The sequence below is a fragment of the Hypomesus nipponensis genome, chromosome 20 (genome assembly GCF_054491055.1).
Source record: "Hypomesus nipponensis isolate SF chromosome 20, ASM5449105v1, whole genome shotgun sequence".
Taxonomy (NCBI): domain Eukaryota; kingdom Metazoa; phylum Chordata; class Actinopteri; order Osmeriformes; family Osmeridae; genus Hypomesus; species Hypomesus nipponensis.
This window is the reverse complement of record NC_140380.1, coordinates 8,345,103-8,366,589: the sequence shown is the minus strand read 5'-3', so window position 1 is coordinate 8,366,589 and position 21,487 is coordinate 8,345,103. Positions and strand designations below refer to the sequence as shown.

Below are 21,487 nucleotides of genomic sequence, written 5' to 3'. Positions count from 1 at the left end.
TGAAAACCAGAGGGTGTAAGTTCAGATCGGTCCAATAAGAAGGGTCAGAGGATTAATTGGATGCAGGGGCTTCTTCTTGACTATAAAACGTTCACATTGATCTGTACCTCGTTCTCCACTGGACTGCACACATTGTTCCGGGGGTTTGTCCATCAACGATTACGTAAGGATGATTCTTGAAGAAGTCAAACAGGAGAAAGACAACAATAAAACAGAGAAAGGCGAACGTAAATGAAGTGAAATAAACAACTGACAGTTAGAAATGTGTCACTTTTTTTCCCGATGGTAACCCTAAATCAAAATGTTCAAAAACAAGTGTAGGCCCAGTTTTGCACGCGGTGAGCATCCTGTGTGTGTGTGTGTGTGTGTGTGTATGTGTGTGTGTGTGTGTGTGTGTGTGTGTGTGTGTGTGTACGTGTGTGTGTGTGTGTACGTGTGTGTGTGTGTGTGTGCGTGTGTGTGTGTACGTATGTGTGTGTGTGTGTGTGAGAGAGCTGCCATACATAAAGAGCATATCAAGCACATAATAAATGATATGTTGGCTATCAGCACCAACCACTGCCTGTTGCACTGAAGGTGAACAAACCCTTTGGAAGCCCAGATGTTTGTGTGAGGGTCAGTTGATTGGCTGCTTATTTTGTCAGGCATTTGGCCTATAGAGTTTATCCTGCACTGCCCTCTAGTGCTAAAGGAATGAGTTTTTGAAATGTCAAAGTGTTTTTGTAATGCTTCTAAAAATAGGCCCAACTTGGAACACAGTGCTGTGTTCTTTCTCTGTGTGTTTCTCACAGGAATCACAGAAGTCTGTTATGCCTTTCCATTTTTGAGATAAGCGTGTTTCATGTTTATCTCTAGTCTGGACCTCTATTGCACACCATCCATCAGCATTCTGGTAAGCCAATGGTCTATTGCATAAAATGTATGCCAAGAATTATTTAGTTTGAATTGCAAACTGTAATCCTGAAACTTTGTATTTTAATGGTCATTTGTATCTGATGTTATCAAAGGTCCTATGGCTAACGTATTGAAAGCATGGGCCCTTATTTTGGAGTAGCCAAGGCAAGGACATGGTTTTTGGTAGAGACACAAGCTTGAACATTCAATTGCAATTGAACTATTCTCAGTAGGAGATTAGTCTTTGACAGGGTCGCGTAATTACGGTTCGAGTACTATTTGAGTGTAAAATAAATAGCAACAACATAGTCACTCTCACTGGTTCATTTGAAGGTGTGAACGTTAACGTAACAGTGAAGAGCATCCCAGGGCATTTTCCGCTCCGTGATGATTTTGGTTCCGCCCACTACCTTCCATACCGGAAGTTTAGCTTTTGTTGTCACACTGGAAGAAAATGGCTGCTGCCCTGAGTTTTTTTCAATGAAGACACTGAAATAACACATTGTATCTTGCATTGGAATTACTGTTTACCACTATGCAACCCAAAAGGTGAGTTAATCCTATTATTTACAGTGGGTGATACTTCACGTGCTTGTGTCGTAGGCGATGTATAGACTGATAACTTTTGCAGGTTTCTTAGCCAAGCTTGCTACATTGCTAACAGGCTAGCTCGCGAACTAGCTTGTTGCTGTGTCGCTTGCAGAGCACTGGCTGAGTATTCATCCAACGACTTTGAAGCGAGCGATTTTCTAAGTGTGTGTATAATCCATTTATGTGGCTACAAAATATGTCGCCACGCGTCCCACTATGTAAAGCTTGTAGCTGTCTAGCTTTTGTTCTTGCTTCAGTTAACCAAGCCATGCTAGTACTTTGCTAGCTAACGTTGACTTCAAAAGTGCCCCACCATTCCAATCCAGCCGCCTAAACTATGCATGTTTACGTTCGACAGACAGGTGTGTCCATGCGCCGTGTTGATGTACAGCAGGGTTTGAATGGTCTTTCTATGGAGGTGACGGTGTGGGGCTAAGGTCAGACTGCGGCGTCTCCTGTCACTGACCCTGCAACTGGTGGAGGACCACAATGGTAAGCCCTGCTATGTTAAGGATGTGCAGCGGTTTTAGTTTACTCGACAAGGAAGCCGAGCCTAATTATGTCTGAGTGTGGCATCGCTCGTGTGAATTTTGCCGAAGTTATTCCAGTGATCACCTAGGCTGTTTACAACCTGCTAACTGTTTACAACCTGTTATCTGTTTACAACCTGCTACCCCAGTTCAGTATTGTCGAGAACGAGCTGTGATCTAAATGATGTGAATTTGTTTCATCTTCCCTTCTGTAGCAACAAGTTTTGGAATATGCATTAGATCGGGCAGAGGTGAGACCTTTCTGAAATGTATTAATGTGGCATGCAGATCTTAGACAGTCATGTGTGAGTGTGTAGGGGAGCTCGCGTGTTTGTGAACGGGAGCGTTCCATGTGTGTGTGTGTGTGTGTGTGTGGGGACAGCGTTGTGCGCACGTGTCGATGTGCCCATCGCGTCCCCGTCCCCCCCACGTGGTCACTAACGCGGCCCCGCCCCTGTCCCCGCAGTACATTGTCGAGAGTGCTCGTCAACGCCCAGCCAAAAGGAGAGGCTCGTCCGTGAGGAAGAGCCTGTACCAGAAGCTGTACGAACTGTACATCGAGGAGTGTGACAAAGAGCCGGAGCTGAAGGTGCGTGTGTGCCACTCCCCCTCGACGCGCTCCGCTAAACCCGGAGGGAGGATGCCGTCACTAGAGAGAGTAGCTCACTGTCAGACTCAAAGATTTTTTTTTAAATATTATTGTGGTTGTTTCCTTTGTAGAAGCTGAGGAGGAATGTGAATCTCCTGGAAAAGCTGGTCTCTCAAGAGTCGGTGTCGTGCCTGGTGGTCAACCTGTACCCTGGGAATGAGGGCTACTCTCTCATGCTCAGGGGGAAGAATGGCTCCGGTGAGTCGGGGCCCACTTCCTGGTCCGCGTCAGCCTCTCATCCAATCAAATCAGTCCACCCGACCAAATCCCACAATCCCTCTCGTCATCCGTAGGATCTGTAATGTTATGTCATTCATTGTGCGGACACTTTGATCTTATCTTTAATCCATGGCTCTACCACTGAGCTCGACCCACCCAGAGGACGCCGGAATGCCTCTTCTTCTGCAGTTCTGTTGTTCTGAGGGAGAAAGCAGACGGCTGCAGCGCTGCTCTGTGGAGGCTCCCAGGCTAAGCTTGTCTATCTGCGTGTCCTCCAGACTCGGAGACGATCCGTCTGCCTTACGAGGAAGGGGAGCTGCTGGAGTACCTGGATGCAGAGGAGCTGCCCCCCATCCTGGTGGACCTGCTGGAGAAGTCCCAGGTGAGGACACACACACACACACACAGGGAGGAATGTCGGTCCTGTCGGTGTTGCCGTGGCGACTGTCCCGTCCTCCTCGGTGAGCGCTCTCTCCTTATCTCTCTCTGTCTCTCTCTCTGTCTCTCTCTCTGTCTCTCTCTCTGTCTCTCTCTCTCCCCCCTCCGCGTCGCCCCGTCTCCCAGGTGAACATCTTCCACTGCGGCTGTGTGATAGCTGAGGTCAGGGACTACAGGCAGTCCGGCAGCACCAAGATGCCCTCCTACCAGAGCCGCCACATCCTGCTGCGGCCCACCATGCAGACCCTGGTCTGCGATGTCCACGCCATGACCAGCGACCACCACAAATGGACCCAGGTGAGGCCTCCCCCCGCTTCCCCCACCCCTGTCAGTCTTTCCCAGGGGACGGGGGAGGGGAAAGCGTCCCCTACTTCCTCTTCCTCCTCCCCCTGCAGGACGACAAGCTGCAGCTGGAGAGCCAGCTGATCCTGGCCACGGCCGAGCCCCTGTGTCTGGACCCCTCCATCTCCGTCACCTGCACCGCCAACCGCTTGCTCTACAACAAGCAGAAGATGAACACGCGCTCCATGAAACGGTACACACACGCGCACACGTGTCCACACGCGCTGAACGCCCCGAATCCAGGCGCTCTCTGAAAACGCACACTCTCTCACACCCCCCCACACACGCACGCACACACGTGCTGAGAGATCCCGTGTGTGTGTGTGTGCAGGTGCTTCAAGAGGCACTCGCGGGCGGCTCTCAACCGCCAGCAGGAGCTGGCCCACCTGCCCACGCCCCCACAGCTGCGTCTCTATGACTACCTGCAGAGGAGGAAGGAGAGGAAGCCCGCCCCCTCGATAGACCTGAAGATCTCCAAGGCCGGAAACGTGAGCGTCCTCGGAACATTCTGCGCCCGCGTCGCCGCGACCCTACTGCTGTATATAGATCCCCCTCCCCTCGTTCAGTTGAAATGGGCAGTTTTGTTCTCTTTTCCAGACACACAGAATGTATTCTTGCTTGTGTCTTTTAATTCATCCTCCCTCTCTCTTTGTCTCTCCTATACTTTCTCGTCTATTCTCTCTCCCTTCTATCTCTTTCATTGTATTCCATCTCTATTCTCTCTCTTTTCTCTTTCTCTCGCCGTCCCCCTCGCAGTGTGTAGACATGTGGAAACAAAGCAACTGCCAGCTCACAGTCCCGAAGGAAATCGACGTAAGTCCCCATCTGTTTGTGACCACGCCCACCAGTCCCACACTCCTGTGTATTGTGTGTGAGTGTGTGGCCCAGATCTCATGCCACCGTGTGTGTACTGTGTCCCAGGTGGAGAAGTACGCCGTAGAGGAGAAGTCTGTCAAGTTGAAGGACTCCCAGCACACCGTGTGGCCCGCCGAGGTACGTCAGGGAGCACACACACACGCCTCTGCCATCTCACACTGATACTGCCACTAAGCTCTCTCTCTCTCTCTCCCCTCTCTCTCTGTCTCTCTCTGTCTCTCTCTCTGTCTCTCTCTCTGTCTCTCTCTGTCTCTCTCTGTCTCTCTCTCTCTGTCTCTCTCTTTGTCTGTCTCTCTCTTTGTCTGTCTCTGTCTCTCTGTCTCCCTCCCCCATCCAGGAGGTGGTGGACGACTACACGTTTGAGTGTGAGGTGGGTGGCCAGGCTCAGAGGACCAAGGTGTCCATCTTCCAGTCAATGGGCGACCCTCTGGTGTACGGCAAGATCTACAGCGCCAAAGAGACCAGAGCAGAGGAGGAGAGCCCCGACCTGCAGCTCATCCACCCACCGTAAGCACTCAGCCCCTGGGGAGGAGGGCTGGACGTCTGGGGCTGGACGTCTGGGGCTGGAAGTCTGGGCTAGCGATTGAAGTCTGGGCTGGGGATAGAACTCTGGGCTGGGATGGAGATCTGGGCTGGGAATGGAAGTCTAGGCTGGAGCTAGAGATCTGGTTTGCAGGTTGGATCTTAGTGTCTGCAGATATAAGACCCTTTTGAAGCTTCACCTGGATTCTGACTTGTATTTCCTCTCTCTCTCTCTCTCTCTCTCTCTCTCTCTCTCTCTCTCTCTCTCTCTCTCTCTCTCTCTCTCTCTCTCTCTCTCTCTCTCTCTCTCTCTCTCTCTCTCTCTCTCTCTCTCTCTCTCTCTCTCTCTCTCTCTCTCTCTCTCTCTCTCTCTCTCTCCGTCTCTCTCTCTCTCTCTCTCTCTCTCTCTCTCTCTCTCTCCCCACCAGCTTCCTCATAGGCTCCAAGATAGATGCTGACCGGTGAGTAGAGGTCCTAAAGCCTGTCTTCCTCGTGTCCACTCACACCTCCTCAAGTTCATATCTTTATTCAGGCATACAGTACCACCCAATCAACCCCCCCCCCTCCAAAACATGTATTGTAAAATGCAAATACACATGTATGTTGGAGAGTATAGTGTGTGTGTGTGTGTGTGTGTGATGACTTTGTTGTGCTGCAGGTTCCTGCACCAGTACAAGGGCGTGTATGAGAGGGACGTCAAGTGTCAGGTGAAGATGTCGCACTACTCTGGACCTGTGGGCCAGGGTCACATCTCTCCTAGCACAGAGGCTGAGGTGAACACACACACACACCTGCTCTCTCACACACACACACACACACACACACCTGCTCTCTCACACACACACACATCTGCTTTCTCACACACACCTGTTTTCTCACACACACACACACACACACACACACCTGCTTTCTCACACACACACACACACACACCTGCTCTCTCACACACACACACCTGCTTTCTCACACACACACACCTGCTTTGTTACACACACACCTGCTTTGTCATACACACACCTGCTTTGTCACACACACACCTGCCCTCTCACACACGCTCACAAACGCACACAAAATCTCACACACACAAACAAACTCTCGCACGCCCACACAAACTGTCTCCCACATTCACATGCACACTACCACACACACACGTGCACTAACTCGGTTGTGTGTCCGGTTGCCCCCAGGCCGACGGCCTGTCTGCTCTGGTCCAGTCATCAGTCCTGGGGAAGGGGGTGAAGCAGCGGCCCCCGCCCATCAAACTGCCCTCCAGCTCGGGCTGCAGCTCCTCAGGTAACCCCTCCACCACCACCCTTCCAGATTCTCTGTTTCTATTGGACACTGTGTTCCTCTCTCTGTATCCATCTCTCTCTCTCTCTCTCTCTCTCTCTCTCTCTCTCTCTCTTTCTATCTCTCTATCTATCTCTCCTTCTCGCTCTGTCTTTCCTTTTCTCTCTCTCTTTGCCAGGTGTCTCTTTCCCCGTTTGTTTCTCACCCTCACCGTCTTTTGAATGAAACATGAATGGAACAGCATCCCACCAATCAGAGGAGAGGGGATTTCCCTCGTTTTGTATTTGATTAGACTCTGAACCTTTTCATGATGCCGACTAATGACTAGACCTCTCCTCCTTTCTGTGTGTGTGTGTGTGTGTGTGTGTGTGTGTGGGCAGGTAACCTGTACATGTCCCAGACCACCAGTAGCCTGCTCAAGTGTCCCACGCCGCCCCCGACCAAGGGGGCTCTGCTGAGCCGGAAGCCCTCCCTGGAGCTGAGCCAGCCTGGCCTGCTGTCTCCCTCCGCCCTGTCCCCCATGGTCCCCACTCAGCGTGAGCCACACACACACACACAGGCTAACTCTTAGGCCTCCTGTATGTACATTGATCACATGAATACTCCGTTTGTCACGCACAGACAGGCACAGCAGCCTGTCACGTGTGCGCCCGTCTCATTTGGGCTGTATTTCCCCCCCCCCCCCCCCCCTTCCATCCCCAGGCTCAGGCACCCCGAAGCCGTCCACGCCGACCCCCACCAACACACCCTGCTCCACCCCTCACCCCTCCGACCTGCTCAGCGCCCCTCCCTCGCTGACCCCCACGCCGTCTGACCCCCCCCTGCTCCAGCCCCAGCCCACCCTCCTGGCACCATTCGCCCAGCCGCAGCTGGCCCTGAGCCAGGCCCTGCCCGTCATGACCATCCCCCTGCCCACCATGGGCACCTCCATCACCACGGGAACCACCTCCTCCTCCCAGGTCATGGCCAGCACGGCCGGACTCAACTTCATCAACGTGGTGGGCTCCGTCTGGTAAGGGGGCGTCTCTCTGTCTGCTCTCTCTCTGTCTGCTCTCTCTCTGTCTGTTCTCTGTCTGGTCTCTCTCTGTCTGGTCTCTCTCTCTGTCTGGTTTCTCTGTCTGGTCTCTCTGTCTCTGTCTGGTCTCTCTATTTCTGGTCTTTATCTGTCTGGTCTCTCTGTTTCTGTCTTGTCTCTCTCTGTCTGGTCTGTCTGTCTGGTCTCTGTCTGTCTGGTCTCTCTGTCTGGTTTCTCTCTGTCTGGTGTCCCTGTCTGGTCTCTCTTTGTCTGGTCTCTCTGTTTGGTCTCTCTCTCTGTCTGGTTTCTCTGTCTGGTCTCTCTGTCTGGTTTTTCTCTCTGTCTGGTCTCTATCTTTCGCTTTCAGTCTGTCTCTCCCTGTCATTACCACTGCACAGACAGCCATCCTAACCTCTCCTTCCTCTTGTCCTGTGTGTGTGTGTGTGTGTGTGCGTGCGTGCGTGCGTGCGTGTGTGTGTGTGTGTGTGTACAGCAGTTCTCAGACCCTGATGAGCTCCAGCTCCATGCTGGGGGCGGGCCTCAACCTGAGTGGACTCCTCCCCCCTGGGGGGCTGATGCCCACCATGCAGCCCACGGCCCAGACAGGTAACACACACACACACACTCTCTCCTGTAAACAGAAGCTTCACTGTACATGCTAGCAGTCCGCTGGGGGCCTACTGAGCCAGGTTCCATGTGTGACGCCGTGTGTCTGTGTTTCCCAGCGAGTCCCTTCGGTCTGAACAGCAGCCCAGGACTGAGGCCTCTCAACCTGCTGCAGGTAAGAGCCCTGACCCCCTCTCCCCTGGCCCCCTCTCCCCTGGCCCCCTCTCCCCTGACCCCTTCTCCCCTGACCCCCTCTCCCCTGGCCGGGCCCTTTCCTACCTGTTCCCAAGACTCATCCTCCAGACCCCCTTGCCCCTACCTCTACCTCCATCGTTTGAATCCAGAGCTTCCTGATTCCTTTTAGATAGTTCTCCAGTGTTCTAGTGGTTCTACAGCTACCCTGTCCTTGTTGATGCTAGCTCTGAGTGTTAGCTCATGCCCCACCTCTCCTCACCCCCCCCTCCACCCTTCCCCACCTCTCCCCCTCCCCCCTCCTCCACCCCCCCCCCCTCTCCCCTCCTCTCCCCCCCCTCCTCCAGATCCCCATCTTTAACTCTCTGCCACAGCAGCAGCTGTCCCAGTTCTCCCCCCAGCAGAGCCAGTCAGCCACGCCCAGCCCCCAGCAGCAGGGGGAGCCGGTGAGACACACACACTCACACACTCACACACACCACACACTCACACACACCACACACTCCAGAACACCTACTAACACAAACTCACTCACGCTCGGCACAGCATCCTATTGCACACAAACACACGCACACAAACTCGCATGGACACACAATCTAATCCAACCCTAATCTCTGTCTCTATCACACACGGGGATGTTTACCCCACTGATCTTTCTCTCTGACCTATGACCTCTGACCTTTCTCAGTGTGACCAGGGGTCAGACAGCGGCCTCTCCACCCAGCAGACGGCCGTCATCAACCTGACGGGGGTGGGGAGCTTCATGTCTTCACAGGCCGCAGGTAACACACACACACACACACACACTGGAACAGTAGCGTTTACACAGTGACACTAACTTAGGCTGTTTGGACTCATGTTAACGACTCGATTTCCTCAGCGCGTCTCACTAAACTTACCCACTTCCAAACTTTTAGGTAGACTCAGGTTTCAGTGTACATAAGAATGTGCTGAAGTGCTTCCCCTTCACCTCCTCTGCCTAAACCAAAATGTCTATAGCATTATTATTATTATCAAGATAAAGAAATAAAGATTTTTGCTTTGGTGTGACCTGAACCAAAGTCTCTCAGTAGTGGATTTGTACTGTAACCCCTGGTTACACTCATCACTCCCTACCTCTCTGCTACACCCTTTTTCTGTTGTCCCCCCCCCCCTCCTTCCTCTGTCCCCATCTTTCTCTCTCCCCCCCCCCTTCTTTTTTACTCCCGTTCCATTGCCACCCTCCTGTTGGTGCGCTGTGTGTGTGTGTGTGTGTGTCGCCCGTCACCCATCCGTTTGCCTCGCTCTCTTTTCCCCCTCCACCCGTATCCTTCTCAACAAACTCCTTCCGTGCCCCGCCCCCTTCCTACATCCCCCACCCCTTTCACTGTCTCCCTCCCTGAACCAACCTCCTGCTCCACCACACTGCGTACCCCCCCGGTTTGTGTCCCTCCCTCTGCCCTCCCCCCCCTCTGCCCCCACTCTACCCCCCCTCCCTCCCTCCCCCTCTACCCCCCCTCCCTCCCTCCCCCTCTTCCCCTCCCTCCCCCTCTGCCCCCCCTCCCTCCCCCTCCCCCTCTGCCCCTCCTTCCCCCTCTGCCCTCCCTCCCTCCCCCTCTGCCCCCCCTCCCCTCCCCTATGCCCCTCCCTCCCCCTCTGCCCCTCCCTCCCCCTCTCCCCCCATCCCTCCCCCCGTAGTGCTGTCCCAGTTGGGCTGTGGGCTGGACGGCCCGGTGCCCTCTCCGCGGCTCCAGCAGCAGCAACAGCCACAGATCCAAGTAATGCAGTAACTCCAACACACCTACACACACACACACACACGTACCTGCAAACACGGCACGCACACCTACACACACACACGTGCGTACGCCTACAAACATGGCACCCCAACACCTACGCGCACTCGCACACATAGCTTAACGTTTTTTTTGCTAGTTAGCTGTGTGGCCTACATCACGTCTCTCCTCTTCACTCAACATCTGTTATCCGATCAGGCTTATGGTCGTTTTTTCCCGCTGATATGTAGCGCAAACTCTCCACCCTCTGAGGGTCACTTTTCCCCCCCATCATCCTCTCTGACTCCTGTGTGCGTGGGGGGGGGGGGCTCTCCTCCTATCCCAGGCCGAGGGGGGGGCTTGTGGCACGTCCAACACAAGTGACTGTACTAACAGCTTGTGACTCTAGATGGCATGTTCGCTGTTGGTCACTTTGATGCTTTTTGGGGGGTAAACATTCACCCTGCCGGTCCATCTGCCTGCATCGTAAACAACACGTGTCCCTTTTACAAGTATTTGTTGTCTTGTTTGGTTGGTATTTTACGGTGAAAGACAACAGTGTAACCGAGGGGAAGAGGTCGTTGAGGTTTATTGACGTGATGCATGGTTGCTAGGCAGCATGTGGAGGGGCGTTGTTGCCAGGTGGGGGTTATCGTCCCTGACGACGGAGAGGTGCTCAGAAAAGACAGCCGTCAAGGTCCCCCCCCCCCTCGTGCTGCCTGACTGCCCCCTCTCCTTCTCTCCCCCTTCCCCCCCACACCCCTCTCCTCCACCCTGTACGATTTCCCCCCCGTCTGCATCCCATAACCGCCCCTCACCCTCCCTCCTTCCCTCTCTCCTTCCCCCCTTCTTTCCCCTCCTCCTTTCTCGCTGGACCCTTAGCACTCAGACTGACCACAAACCATTTCAGGAGTCGTCCCTAGAGAGACCTTGAGCCTGACCCTGACCCCTGAGGTGACCCCTGACCCCTGAGGTGACCCCTGACCCCTGAGGTGACCCCTGACCCCTGAGGCGACCCCCTGTAGCTTGGTCTGTTCCTCTCCCCTAAGTTCCAAACACCGTGCAGGAGACCCTCCCATATCCCACCAGTTCCTGGACTTACCTTCGATCCTCTCTGAGGCGGATCAGGGCTGTATCAACCCGAGGGTGTCCTGTCTTACCTGGCCTGGCCAGTAGGGGGCTGCTAATGCTGCAGGGTTCAGCATGCCTGTCTTACCTGGCCTGGCCAGTAGGGGGCTGCTAATGCTGCAGGGTTCAGCATGCCTGTCTTACCTGGCCTGGCCAGTAGGGGGCTGCTAATGCTGCAGGGTTCAGCATGCCTGTCTTACCTGGCCTGGCCAGAAGGGCGCTGCTAATGCTGCAGGGTTGAGCATGCCTGTCTTACCTGGCATGGCCAGTAGGGGGCTGCTATTGCTGCAGGGTTCAGAATGCGTGTTGCGAACAGGTTGATGTTGGTGTCTGAACTGGAATTTATTGTAAGTGTCTCTTTCTTCCTCTTCCCCTCCTCGTCTCTCTGTCTCTGTTTACAGTTGCAATTCTTGCATCACCAAATGCCACCGCAGCAGCAAATGGCTATGGGGGCGGCGGCGGGGGCACCGCAGGGGGCGTCGCCACGGCAACATACCGCCAGCCAGCCAAGAAGTAAGAGGAAGCGGAGCACGCCTCAGCCACTCCCCAAATCATGACAGAGAGCAGGGGTCTTAGCCCAACCCTTCCCCCCCCCTCCCGCCAACCACAAGGAGCCCCACCGCCGCTATCCCACCTTCGCTAGCCCACCACCGCTAGCCCACCTTCGCTAGCCCACCACCGCTAGCCAACCTTGGCTAGCCCACCTTCGCTAGCCAATCTTCGCTAGCCCACCTCATCACGAATGAAATGACTGTGCTCTTTGTCTTGGAGGGTACAGACACACATAACAGAGACTTTGAATTGTTCTTTTTTTTTTTCTAGCTGAGAGATGTATGTAACTGACGTGTTGAGTTTTGGGGGAAACCAAAACACTTGCCCGACCATAGATTTTTTCTTCTTTTTCCTTTTTCTAGAACAGACAAAAAAAAAAAAACCCTACCGTTGATAAAGAACCTGATATTTTTGAAATGATACATAATGAGAAATGGAAGCTGGTTCTTGTTGTAGGTAGCAGGGTGCTTCTTTCCCTGTCTGGGCGCTCTCCACTACGGAAGCCCTGTCGGCTCAAACAGAGCGAGGACGGTCAATGCACACTCTCAGAGGACTCCCCATGAACGTGCCTGATCCTGCCGTCTCCAGGTGGTCGCCGCCGTTACACGGCACCTGTAGGTACTGATCCCCATTCAGCTTTCTTCCACCGTGTGTGTGTGTGTGTGTGTGTGTGTGTGCGCGTGTCTGTGTGCGAGATGATCTTTCTATAATCTGATGAGTAACATGGGAGAGTGAGGAAACCTGACCCGAGATCAGAACGCGACGGCAATACTACCAATCTCAGTCTGGGGATGTCTACCGTCTCAACAATACCGTCACGGAAGAAGACTCATCGTCCCAGCATGCAACACTGTGTGCAGTTTTTATACGGCACATTTTAGAAGTAAACTATAAGGCATTTCCTTATACTAGTTGGGGATCCGAGTGTATATTCTTACATGAAATCAGGTGTGTGCGTGCGAGCAAGACGTCTCTGGACATTGAGGCAGAATTCTTTTGTAAATGGTCTTTGTCAGCAGTTTTATTGTCATAAAAAAAAAGAATATATATTGACAGTGGAAAATACAACTTTTAGAGAAAAGAAACTGTCTCTGCGCGTGTCTGTTTGGTCTTCATTGCGGCGTCTTGCTGCCCTGGAGGACCCGGTCGAGGAGCTTGCTGAGCTCACGGTGCCTGGTGGAGGCTCGGTTGATGCAGTCCTGCAGCTTCTCCCCCGACATGGAGGTCCCCCCTGGGGGAGGAGGGGGAGAGAAGGGGGAGGAGAGGAGGGGGGTGGGGGGGGAGAGGGAGAGGAGGGGGGGAGGAGGAGGAGAGGAGGGGGGTGGGGGGGAGAGGAAGAGAGGGGGAGGAGGGGGGGGAGAGGAGGAGAGGAGGGGGGGGGGAGAGGAAGAGAGGGGGAGGAGGAGGGGGGGGAAAGGAAGAGAGGGGGAGGAGAAGGGGAAGAGGAGGAGAGGGGGGAGGAGGAGGAGAGGGGGAGGAGGAGGAGGAGAGAGGGGGAGGAGGAGGAGGAGAGAGGGGGAGGAGGAGGAGGAGGAGGAGGAGGAGAGGGGGGATGTTAGTCTTAACAACTGAGTCAGAATAGGCTAAGAATTGACTTTGTACTTTGTGGTCAATATTCAAGTAGAAATGAATTGCACAGATCCGATACATAAATAGTTTAGCTATGATTGAGAGGCCCGAGGTTGTGCTCCTTCCTCTCACCTGGTTTGTGGACAGCGTACAGGCGCTCATCCACGTCCGTTACCACGGTGAGTGTCGCCGTGGACAACCTCTCCTCCTCCACTGTGGGGTCCACTATCACTACAGAGCTAAACATACACACACACAGTGTTAACACGTTAATGCACGTCAATACACACGCAAAGCGGCCTGAACCCATTAACACACAATTGCACACAGTGGACAGAACACACACAGATGGGGGGGGGGGGGGGGGGTCACGTACTTGTCGAACACGGCGAAGGTGGCCCCTAGGGGGCATCTGTTCACCCTCAGGCTCCTCCTCTTCTCCAGGTCGACCTTAGGGGTGCTCGTTTCCTTGCCAACAGTGACCTCTGGAAGTCGTGCTGGGAAAGATATTTGTAGGATTTCAAAACGTTATCAAAATAATTTCAAAATATTCCAAATACACTGAATTTCCTTTTTGTAAGCAGCAGTATGATGATTTAGAATCTGAATTCGGTTTATTCGGCATGTATGTTACACAAACACAGAATTTACTGTGGCAGGAAGGTGCAAACAATAAACATATACGGATCTTAAATTAAGTCAAAAGTACAATCGTTTAACTAATTCTAAGAACTCGAACAATTTAAAAAAATAAAATATATATAAGAATAGGAATCAGGATCACAGCCGTACCGTTCTTCAGAGCTGCCAGCAGGGCGATGAGACAGACATCCAGAAGGTTCCCATCGTAGTCCAGACACATGAGGTCGCAGTACAACACCCAGCACAGCTGAAGGGGGAGACACATGGTCAGTGTGCATCACGCCAGCGACCACACGACACACCCTCATCAAACACCTGTTTTCATCAGCTGTTGCTTTACCTTTCCCTTTTCAATGCACAAATCCTCCGCCTTTATCACGTCAGAGCTGCGGTGACACAAAATACATCTTGAGTTGATATAAAAACGATAACATTATATAACTTCTAACTGTGGCGCCCAGCAGCTAAAACTATCATAGTTTTGAGTGTAGCAGGATGAACGTATTGAAGCAGATGCTGCTGCCGCCTACGCCCTCCGCCCTGCCTGAAGTGATGGAGTACCTGTCGATGATATCAGCGATGAACTGGCTGGCAGCCTGGGCCTGTTCTGATGGAGGTCCTGGGCGAAACTGTGAGGAACACAGTGGAGGAAGGTCCACGTTGGGCACTGGTACCGACAGACAGACAGACAGACAGAAAAGTCCTGAAGTCACTCGATTGAGGGAGCTGTTTACTTCCAAAACTGCTTTTTACATACGACTTACCGATGTAGCCTTTACTGGGTGAGTCCACAGGTGGGTTCGTCAGTTCCTTTAAATACAGAAAAACTGGAGTGAGAACAAGGTGCATGTTCTTCAAGTTCTGCTTCCACAAATATCACTGATTCATATTAATAATTCTGCTGAATCACGGTTGTGGTGATAACATACTGCTTTAATGCCACATATGACGGTCGTGTTTCCAATCTTCACCAAGGCTGAGCCATCGGCGGTAGATATGGAGCCTAGGAATGACAGATGACAGGCCAGCAGACATAGAGGGAATGACAAGATAGGTGTGCTTGAAGTCAGTATCTCAACTGAGTATAGTTATGTTTCTGTACAGCAAAAGGTAGCTTAGGTGTCTAGCTTCGGTCATTTTCTACCACAGCCTCCTCTCACCTATATTTAATGTCGTGGTTCTGAACTCCCCCAATTCCCTTCCATCTGGCCGGCAGTTCTCTTTCTGGGAAGAAAGCAAGCTGGTAAATGCCTTAGCAATGCAATGTGTGCAAAGCAACAAGTTTCATTGGGTTTAATACTGACCAGAAAACTCCTGTGATATTCCAGGGGGTCTGCGGTCCTGATGACACACAGCAGAATAAATCAGTTATCAGCAAACGTAGGTAGCTAATCTACCCCTTTCATAAGTACAAGACATCAGGTGCCTCATAAAACAGCTAGCTGCTATATAATGAAAGGTTATTCCGAGATTAACAACGGTGATTTAAATATGAAAGGGTTATTTTCTCTGTGTAAGGAACACTTACTTGAAACCAGCCGCCATGATGTTTTGATTAACCACGTGTGTTTGGTTCAACCTTGACGTCAGAACGGAAGCCGATGCAGATTCGTTTCTTCCCAGAAACTCGTGGGTGTTTGTATAACCGTGAATATTACAAATTACACGTAACACACATCACAGTACGATCAGTAAATCCGTTTTTGGACTTGACAAGTATTCCACACTAATGTAATGTTGTCAAGGCTCTGCATTTAGACTGAGCGCAATATTCCTCCTCACCAGTAGAGGTCGTAATGTATTTTCTTGTGATGGCAGGGACCCTCTTGGATCAATGTGATGATGTGGTTATCGGCGAGATACTTCCGCGTAGGTGTTCCTCTGTGAGTGGAAGTTAAGTTCAATGCAAGCCAACTGCATTATGGAATATTGAAGCTATGAATTTCTGCAGCATCAAAACAATCGACTTTTATTGCCGTGTTTAGACCTCGCTATCAGGAACGGAACACAATAAGAAGAGGTTACAAGGAGGCTAGCTAGTCGAGCCAGTTCGACACTCGAACTGAGTCACTGTCACTGTAAGAAGTGGTGTAAGTTATTGTACACTGCGCTGGGTAATGGAGAATGGATTTCCTATGTGAATTGATTCTAGGATTGGTTGCATTGGCAGTGGCAGGCTTGATAGCGGTATGTATTATTTCAGCTATTTAGCAACTAGTCTATGTCATGTTGAGCTGCGAGGTTATAGTGTATTTTATGACATTTATTTATTATGACAGCAAATGACAGATTTAGCGCACATCTGATGGACTATGCATGAAAAGCTCAAATACAGTTTCCGGAGTAGTACCAAAATGAACACAGCAATACTTTTCTTTAATACCTTTCAACCTAGGATGCCATTGATCCTTTGCTACTCTTCAGGTTCTCCTTATTGCCCACTTCACCGCCGGCATGGTGGATTTGACTCGCCATGAGAAGGAGAAGTATTTTCTGACCTCCACAGGAGAGAAGAAGCCCTTTCCAAGCCTTCACGACCCCCATTCCTGCGAGCTGTCGGTGGTGGTCCCGTCCTACAACGAGGAACTCAGATGTGAGTATCTTGTGAAGACGAACAGAGGACTTAGCTAAGTAATCATTGACTGGGGGAGAGCGTTCCGTGGTCGAGTTATCCTCAAGAAGCAAGTAGGATGTGATGTCACGTCTTGAACGCAAAGGAGACGTTTGAGTTTCCATTTGCTCTGGGTTGCAAACCTAGCTGTTATTTACACACGGTGCTGCCTTGCGCATCAGTTAGCGTTCAATACACGTAGAATGCAGGCTGGGACGCATTTTATCAATGGAGTCAGAAATGGCAATGGTTGCTGGACACTTGACACATTCAGCTGCAGGCGAGCTCTCATATTCAGGGCTTCTCGTCCACTCAGGAGTGTGGAGCTGAGCGAAACCAGTCTGGTCTGTTTCGGATCCTTTGTCCCAGGGTCCTAATGCTCGTGTTTCACGCTTCAAGTGCACTTGCCGACCTGCTTTCCATTCATGCTTTGTTCAAGCCTGACGTGTGTCTTTTCAGTGCCTGTGATGATGGAGGAAGCCATGGAATACTTGGAGAACAGACAGGTATGTCTCTCTGGCCCCTTAATCGTGGACCAGATGTACATAGCTCCAACTGTGTTTCAGTGGTTCAAGGAAAGGAACGTTTTGTATTTTTAACTGACCCAGTGCAACCATAACGACCAAAACACTAAGTTACTAAGGCCCTATGTGCCCATGTATCATTATGACTTCAACAGCCTGCATATCTTCAACCTTCTACTTTACTCCACCCAACTCAAGTAGTTGTCATAATGGCCAAATGTGCGTTCTCAGCATCCTACAGTAGATAGGTGGTCTTTTTCTTTTGACGGTTGTGCTATTTCTAAAATGGCCACAAGGTGGCAGTGTAGGCGCATGGAATCCTCTGTCCTCTTCGTAACCTTCTCTAAACCACATCTCTCTCTCCAGAAACGGCACCCAACGTTCACCTATGAAGTCATTGTGGTTGACGATGGCAGCAAGGACAAAACCACAGAGGTACATTATTAGATAAATAAACACAACTTAGAAATAGACATAATGCCGTTGAAATAGTTTGTGGCTCTCCGACAACAAAACCTGCTCGACATAGTATGTTCAAAATACGATTTATATTTCCGACTGTAAATATAAGTGGCTTGGTCTATGTTACCTGGAAAAATATGAACCCCCAAACCGTTTTTCCATGTTCTTCCTGGTTGTGACAGGTTGCCCTGAAGTACAGTAAGCAGTATGGGTGTGACAAGGTGCGGGTTCTGACGCAGCAGAGGAACCGGGGGAAGGGAGGTGCTGTGAGGATGGTGAGGCCTGCGCTGGGGGCCACCCAGCTATCCCACCATGGGCTTTGATCACCCATGCCAGATGGCATTAGACGCTTCCTCAACAAGACACCATGCTGTTGGTGGCTAGCTGTGCACCTCGTTTGACTTTCTGTGTGTTTCTCTTTCATTCTTTCTTTCCCTCCCTCCATCCCTTTCTCCTTTCATCTCCCTCCTCTTCCTCTGCACCCTTCCCTCCCTCTCTCCCCTCCTCCTCTCCCTCTGCACCCTTCCCTCCCTCTCTCCCCTCCTCCTCCCCCCTCTGTCTGTCTCTCTCCCCTCCTCCTCCCCTCTCCCTCTCTCTCTCCCCTCCTCCTCCCCTCTCCCTCTCTCCCCTCCTCCTTTCCCCTCTCCCTCTCTCCCCTCCTCCTCCCCCCTCTGTCTGTCTCTCTCCCCTCCTCCTCTCCCTCTCTCCCCTCCTCCTCCCCCCTCTGTCTGTCTCTCTCCCCTCCTCCTCTCCCCTCTCCCTCTCTCCCCTCCACTCCCTCTCTCCCCAACTCCTCTCCCTCTCTCCCCTCCTCATCTCCTCTTCTCCTCTCCTCTCTCCCCTCCTCCTCTCCCTCTCTCCCCTCCTCCTATCCTCTCTCCCCTCCTCCCCCCTCTGTCTGTCTCTCTCCCTCTCCCCTCCTCCTCCCCCCTCTGTCTGTCTCTCTCCCTCTCTCCCAGGGCACTCTGAGTTCCAGGGGGAAGCTCATTCTGATGGCTGATGCTGACGGAGCCACCAAGTTTCCAGACCTGGAGAAGGTGGAGGCTGGCCTTCATGACATCCAAAATAAACCGGTGTGTGTGTGTGTGTGTTCACCGTTTTGACCTTTTCCATGCTTCAGAAGCCAGTGTTAAACAGTGTGTTAGAGCAATGGTCATACTGGGGTCATGGTGGACGGATGGGAAAATATGTATGGAATAAATGTGGGTGGGTTTGGAAGTGCTGCTGTTCAGCGTCTGTGTCTGGATTGCAGGACAACATGGCCATTTCATGTGGATCCAGAGCTCACCTGGAACATGACTCAGTTGCTCAGGTACCCTGTCTGTCTGTCTGCCTGTCAGTCTACCTGTCTACCTGTCTGTCTGCCTGTCTGTCTGCCTGTCTGCATCCATGTGCCTGTCTGGATGCCCTCCAGGTAAAACCTTAAACGGACCCTTCCCTGTATACTAAGTCTTAACCAACCATGACCTGTTTCCCGTCTCCATGGTAGCGGTCCATGTTCCGTACGTTCCTGATGTACGGCTTCCACTTCCTGGTGTGGTTCTTCTGCGTGCGGGGGATCAAGGACACGCAGTGTGGCTTCAAGCTGTTCACCCGGGAGGCTGCCCTCAAGACCTTCTCCTCCATGCACGTGGAGCGCTGGTACGCTGCCACCAATCACAGTCTCAACACATACGCTGCCACCAATCACAGTCTCCCCACATACGCTGCCACCAATCACAGTCTCCCCACATGCGCTGCCACCAATCACAGTCTCAACACATACGCTGCCACCAATCACAGTCTCCCCACATGCGCTGCCACCAATCACAGTCTCAACACATACGCTGCCACCAATCACAGTCTCCACACATATGCTGCCACCAATCACAGTCTCCACACATGCGCTGCCACCAATCACAGTCTCCCCACATACGCTGCCACCAATCACAGTCTCCACACATCCCGGGGCCGGGGGGCTGGGGTCGAGGCCAGGGCTTATCCATCCATTATTCAGCAGGCCTGACCTGTTGTAATACACCACTTCCAAGTGTTATGTGTGCGTTTGTCCCCAACCTGAACTCGCTGCGCTGTTTCCTCTCAGGGCCTTCGATGTGGAGCTGCTCTACATAGCCCAGTGCTTCCACATCCCCATAGCCGAGGTGGCCGTCAACTGGACAGAGATCGAAGGTGAGTCTCCACGCTCTGTCCTCAATCTGTGCCAGGGTGGCGTACAGACACAGACAGCCCGTCTTGTGTTTTCAAATCAAATAATATCATCACCGTCACCATCGAATGGCGTCAGCCGTGTACATCTTGGCACTTACATTTACATTGAGTCATTTAGCAGACGCTCTTATCCAGAGGGACTTACATTAAGTACAGGGATATTCCCCCCCCGAGGCAAGTAGGGTGAAGTGCCTTGCCCAAGGAGACAACGTCATTTGGCACGGCTGGGAATCGAACCGGCAACCTTCTGATGAATAGCCCGATTCCCTAACCGCTCAGCCATCTGACCCCTAACCCTGACCCACTTCTCTGATGTCTCTGTGTGTGTCCAGGGTCTAAGCTGGTCCCCGTGTGGAGCTGGTTGCAGATGGGACGGGACCTGGTGTTCATCCGTCTACGCTACATCACCGGTGCCTGGAAACTCGAGTCCCCGCGCAAGACCGACTAGCCAATCAGCCGGGCCCTACCCGCACAGGGGAAAACGGCCCATTTCGATTGGAGGGGGCGAAGCCACTGGGCCACGGATGGGTTGGGATCAGGAATAATAAATAAACTGTTGGTGGTGTTTGAGATTGGCAGCGCCGAGTATGTAGCCGTGTACTGTACGTGAACGTTTCGGAGATTACCCACAATCCCCTCAAGGGCTGTGGAGGTGTAGGAAGAGGCTTGGCATATACTGCAGACAGTCTCAAACGCGATCGTGAACTTGGCGGGAATCGTCAGAAAGCGCCTTCTGTTCTTTTTGAGCGAGCTGGCTGGTTGTCAAGGGACATAAAACGACGGGCTGTCAGAGATGCAGCACTTGGCTGCGGAGCGTTATTCTAGCTTTGCTTGGCTTCTCAGCGCGAGCATTAACGCGAGACAGGTCCATTTGTGAAGTCTCTGATAGGTCTTTGTTTCGATGTTCTTTGCTGGCAGAGTGCACGAGCCCTCGCTCCCATCCAAACAGTTTATTGTGATTGCCGCGCTCTCTTGTTCGGGTTAATGCACTGTACGATCAATCCCCCATGCACCGTGTTACGTACTGTTTTCTACCGTGTCAAATCGTTTGAGCTGAGAGGCTTTTTGGCTCGTCTAACGTCAAGCAATGTAGTGAATATTGAAGGGATCATAAATGTTCGATTTTTTTTTTTATTGTGGTTCGTGGGCAGGTGAAACCTAATTTTCTGGTGGTCTGTAACTGTTTGATATTGTGGGTTATAGGCCCATGGTATGGGCGGGAAGACTCCAAACAAATAAAGTTAAAAAAGTGTAATGATTCTTTTCTGTTTCTTTGTGTGCTTTTCCAAATTGTCTCTTGCTTTTGTGTCTGTTTTCCTATAACATGTCACATGGACTCGGGTATTGTTGACTTTCTGAACACAGAGCCTCTGTGGTTTGAATAAATGTAGTGTCCCCGTAATTTACTGTTTTGTTTTAGACGAGTCTGTGGTTAGGCCCAGGATGCAGGCTCGCGCTAATAATGCGGATGTCTGTGGGCCGCCGCGAGCCACGGGGGCGCATCCTGTTTGTCTCCCCGTCTCCTGCGCGAGATACCAGACAGTCAGGCCGTGTTTCATCTCGTCTCTGCACTATCACTCAGTTAGACATACACAACCATGGCATGCCGTGGGATAATATAGCCTACATTACTTTCATTACTTTCCTTGCTCTCCCTTGCTCTCCTCGCACGTCTACGTACGCACATTTACAGCGCGCTTGGAGGCTATAGCCTACCTATGCGATGACATACACAGACAAGGGCTCAGCTTCGCGTCCAAAGAATGCTCGTTAGGATGATCAACCTGGATATGTAAATATGGGTTACACGGACCGCTTGTATTGGACGTGCTTCATATTGGGAGTATTGTTGCGTTCCACAGCAGTTGCTGTA

General features: G+C 51.9%; 3 protein-coding genes across 5 annotated transcripts; 2 read left to right on the top strand and 1 right to left on the bottom strand.

Annotated features, from left to right (window-relative positions):
* The first annotated feature begins 1,322 nt into the window (after window positions 1-1,322).
* On the top strand, window positions 1,323-12,683 carry supt20h (SPT20 homolog, SAGA complex component). Of its 3 annotated transcripts, none has more exons than XM_084684438.1 (23): window positions 1,323-1,443; window positions 1,844-1,977; window positions 2,231-2,266; window positions 2,482-2,604; window positions 2,736-2,862; window positions 3,162-3,265; window positions 3,448-3,618; window positions 3,717-3,856; window positions 3,995-4,151; window positions 4,420-4,476; window positions 4,585-4,656; window positions 4,877-5,046; window positions 5,490-5,522; window positions 5,720-5,834; window positions 6,249-6,354; window positions 6,732-6,887; window positions 7,054-7,363; window positions 7,863-7,972; window positions 8,092-8,147; window positions 8,512-8,610; window positions 8,853-8,946; window positions 9,842-9,921; window positions 11,448-12,683. In XM_084684438.1, exons 2-23 carry the CDS (start codon window positions 1,975-1,977, stop codon window positions 11,601-11,603), a joined length of 2,475 nt encoding a protein of 824 aa, XP_084540564.1. In that variant the 5' UTR covers window positions 1,323-1,443; window positions 1,844-1,974; the 3' UTR covers window positions 11,604-12,683. The 3 variants fall into 3 exon arrangements, with proteins under 3 accessions (XP_084540564.1, XP_084540563.1, XP_084540565.1); XM_084684437.1 differs by having other exon boundaries at window positions 7,860-7,972; XM_084684439.1 differs by lacking the exon at window positions 9,842-9,921 and having other exon boundaries at window positions 7,860-7,972.
* On the bottom strand, window positions 12,605-15,464 carry exosc8 (exosome component 8). Its single transcript, XM_084684450.1, has 11 exons — window positions 15,338-15,464; window positions 15,114-15,150; window positions 14,970-15,033; window positions 14,739-14,812; window positions 14,574-14,619; window positions 14,371-14,476; window positions 14,150-14,195; window positions 13,960-14,056; window positions 13,544-13,664; window positions 13,300-13,406; window positions 12,605-12,829 (listed from the first exon to the last, which is right to left on the bottom strand). Exons 1-11 carry the CDS (start codon window positions 15,352-15,354, stop codon window positions 12,711-12,713), a joined length of 834 nt encoding a protein of 277 aa, XP_084540576.1. The 5' UTR covers window positions 15,355-15,464; the 3' UTR covers window positions 12,605-12,710.
* Window positions 15,465-15,586: 122 nt separating this feature from the next.
* On the top strand, window positions 15,587-20,869 carry alg5 (ALG5 dolichyl-phosphate beta-glucosyltransferase). The gene is made up of 10 exons (XM_084684449.1): window positions 15,587-15,996; window positions 16,234-16,402; window positions 16,880-16,926; window positions 17,311-17,379; window positions 17,589-17,681; window positions 18,366-18,479; window positions 18,659-18,718; window positions 18,896-19,047; window positions 19,490-19,575; window positions 19,947-20,869. The coding sequence occupies exons 1-10, from the start codon at window positions 15,934-15,936 to the stop codon at window positions 20,060-20,062; spliced, it is 969 nt and encodes a 322-aa protein (XP_084540575.1). The 5' UTR covers window positions 15,587-15,933; the 3' UTR covers window positions 20,063-20,869.
* Window positions 20,870-21,487: the final 618 nt, after the last annotated feature.

Bases quoted from the DNA above. Each gene is read 5' to 3' on its own strand.
- supt20h (XM_084684437.1), top strand. The intron at 7,973-8,091 runs GTAACACACACA...TGTGTTTCCCAG, and splicing joins GCAGCCCACGGCCCAGACAG to CGAGTCCCTTCGGTCTGAAC. The intron at 8,148-8,511 runs GTAAGAGCCCTG...CCCCTCCTCCAG, and splicing joins GGCCTCTCAACCTGCTGCAG to ATCCCCATCTTTAACTCTCT.
- exosc8 (XM_084684450.1), bottom strand. The intron at 13,665-13,959 runs GTACGGCTGTGA...TATCTTTCCCAG, and splicing joins GCTGGCAGCTCTGAAGAACG to CACGACTTCCAGAGGTCACT. The intron at 13,407-13,543 runs GTACGTGACCCC...GTGTATGTTTAG, and splicing joins ACCTTCGCCGTGTTCGACAA to CTCTGTAGTGATAGTGGACC.
- alg5 (XM_084684449.1), top strand. From the start codon at position 15,934: ATGGATTTCCTATGTGAATTGATTCTAGGATTGGTTGCATTGGCAGTG. The intron at 16,403-16,879 runs GTGAGTATCTTG...GTGTCTTTTCAG, and splicing joins CTACAACGAGGAACTCAGAT to TGCCTGTGATGATGGAGGAA. The intron at 18,480-18,658 runs GTGTGTGTGTGT...TCTGGATTGCAG, and splicing joins ATGACATCCAAAATAAACCG to GACAACATGGCCATTTCATG.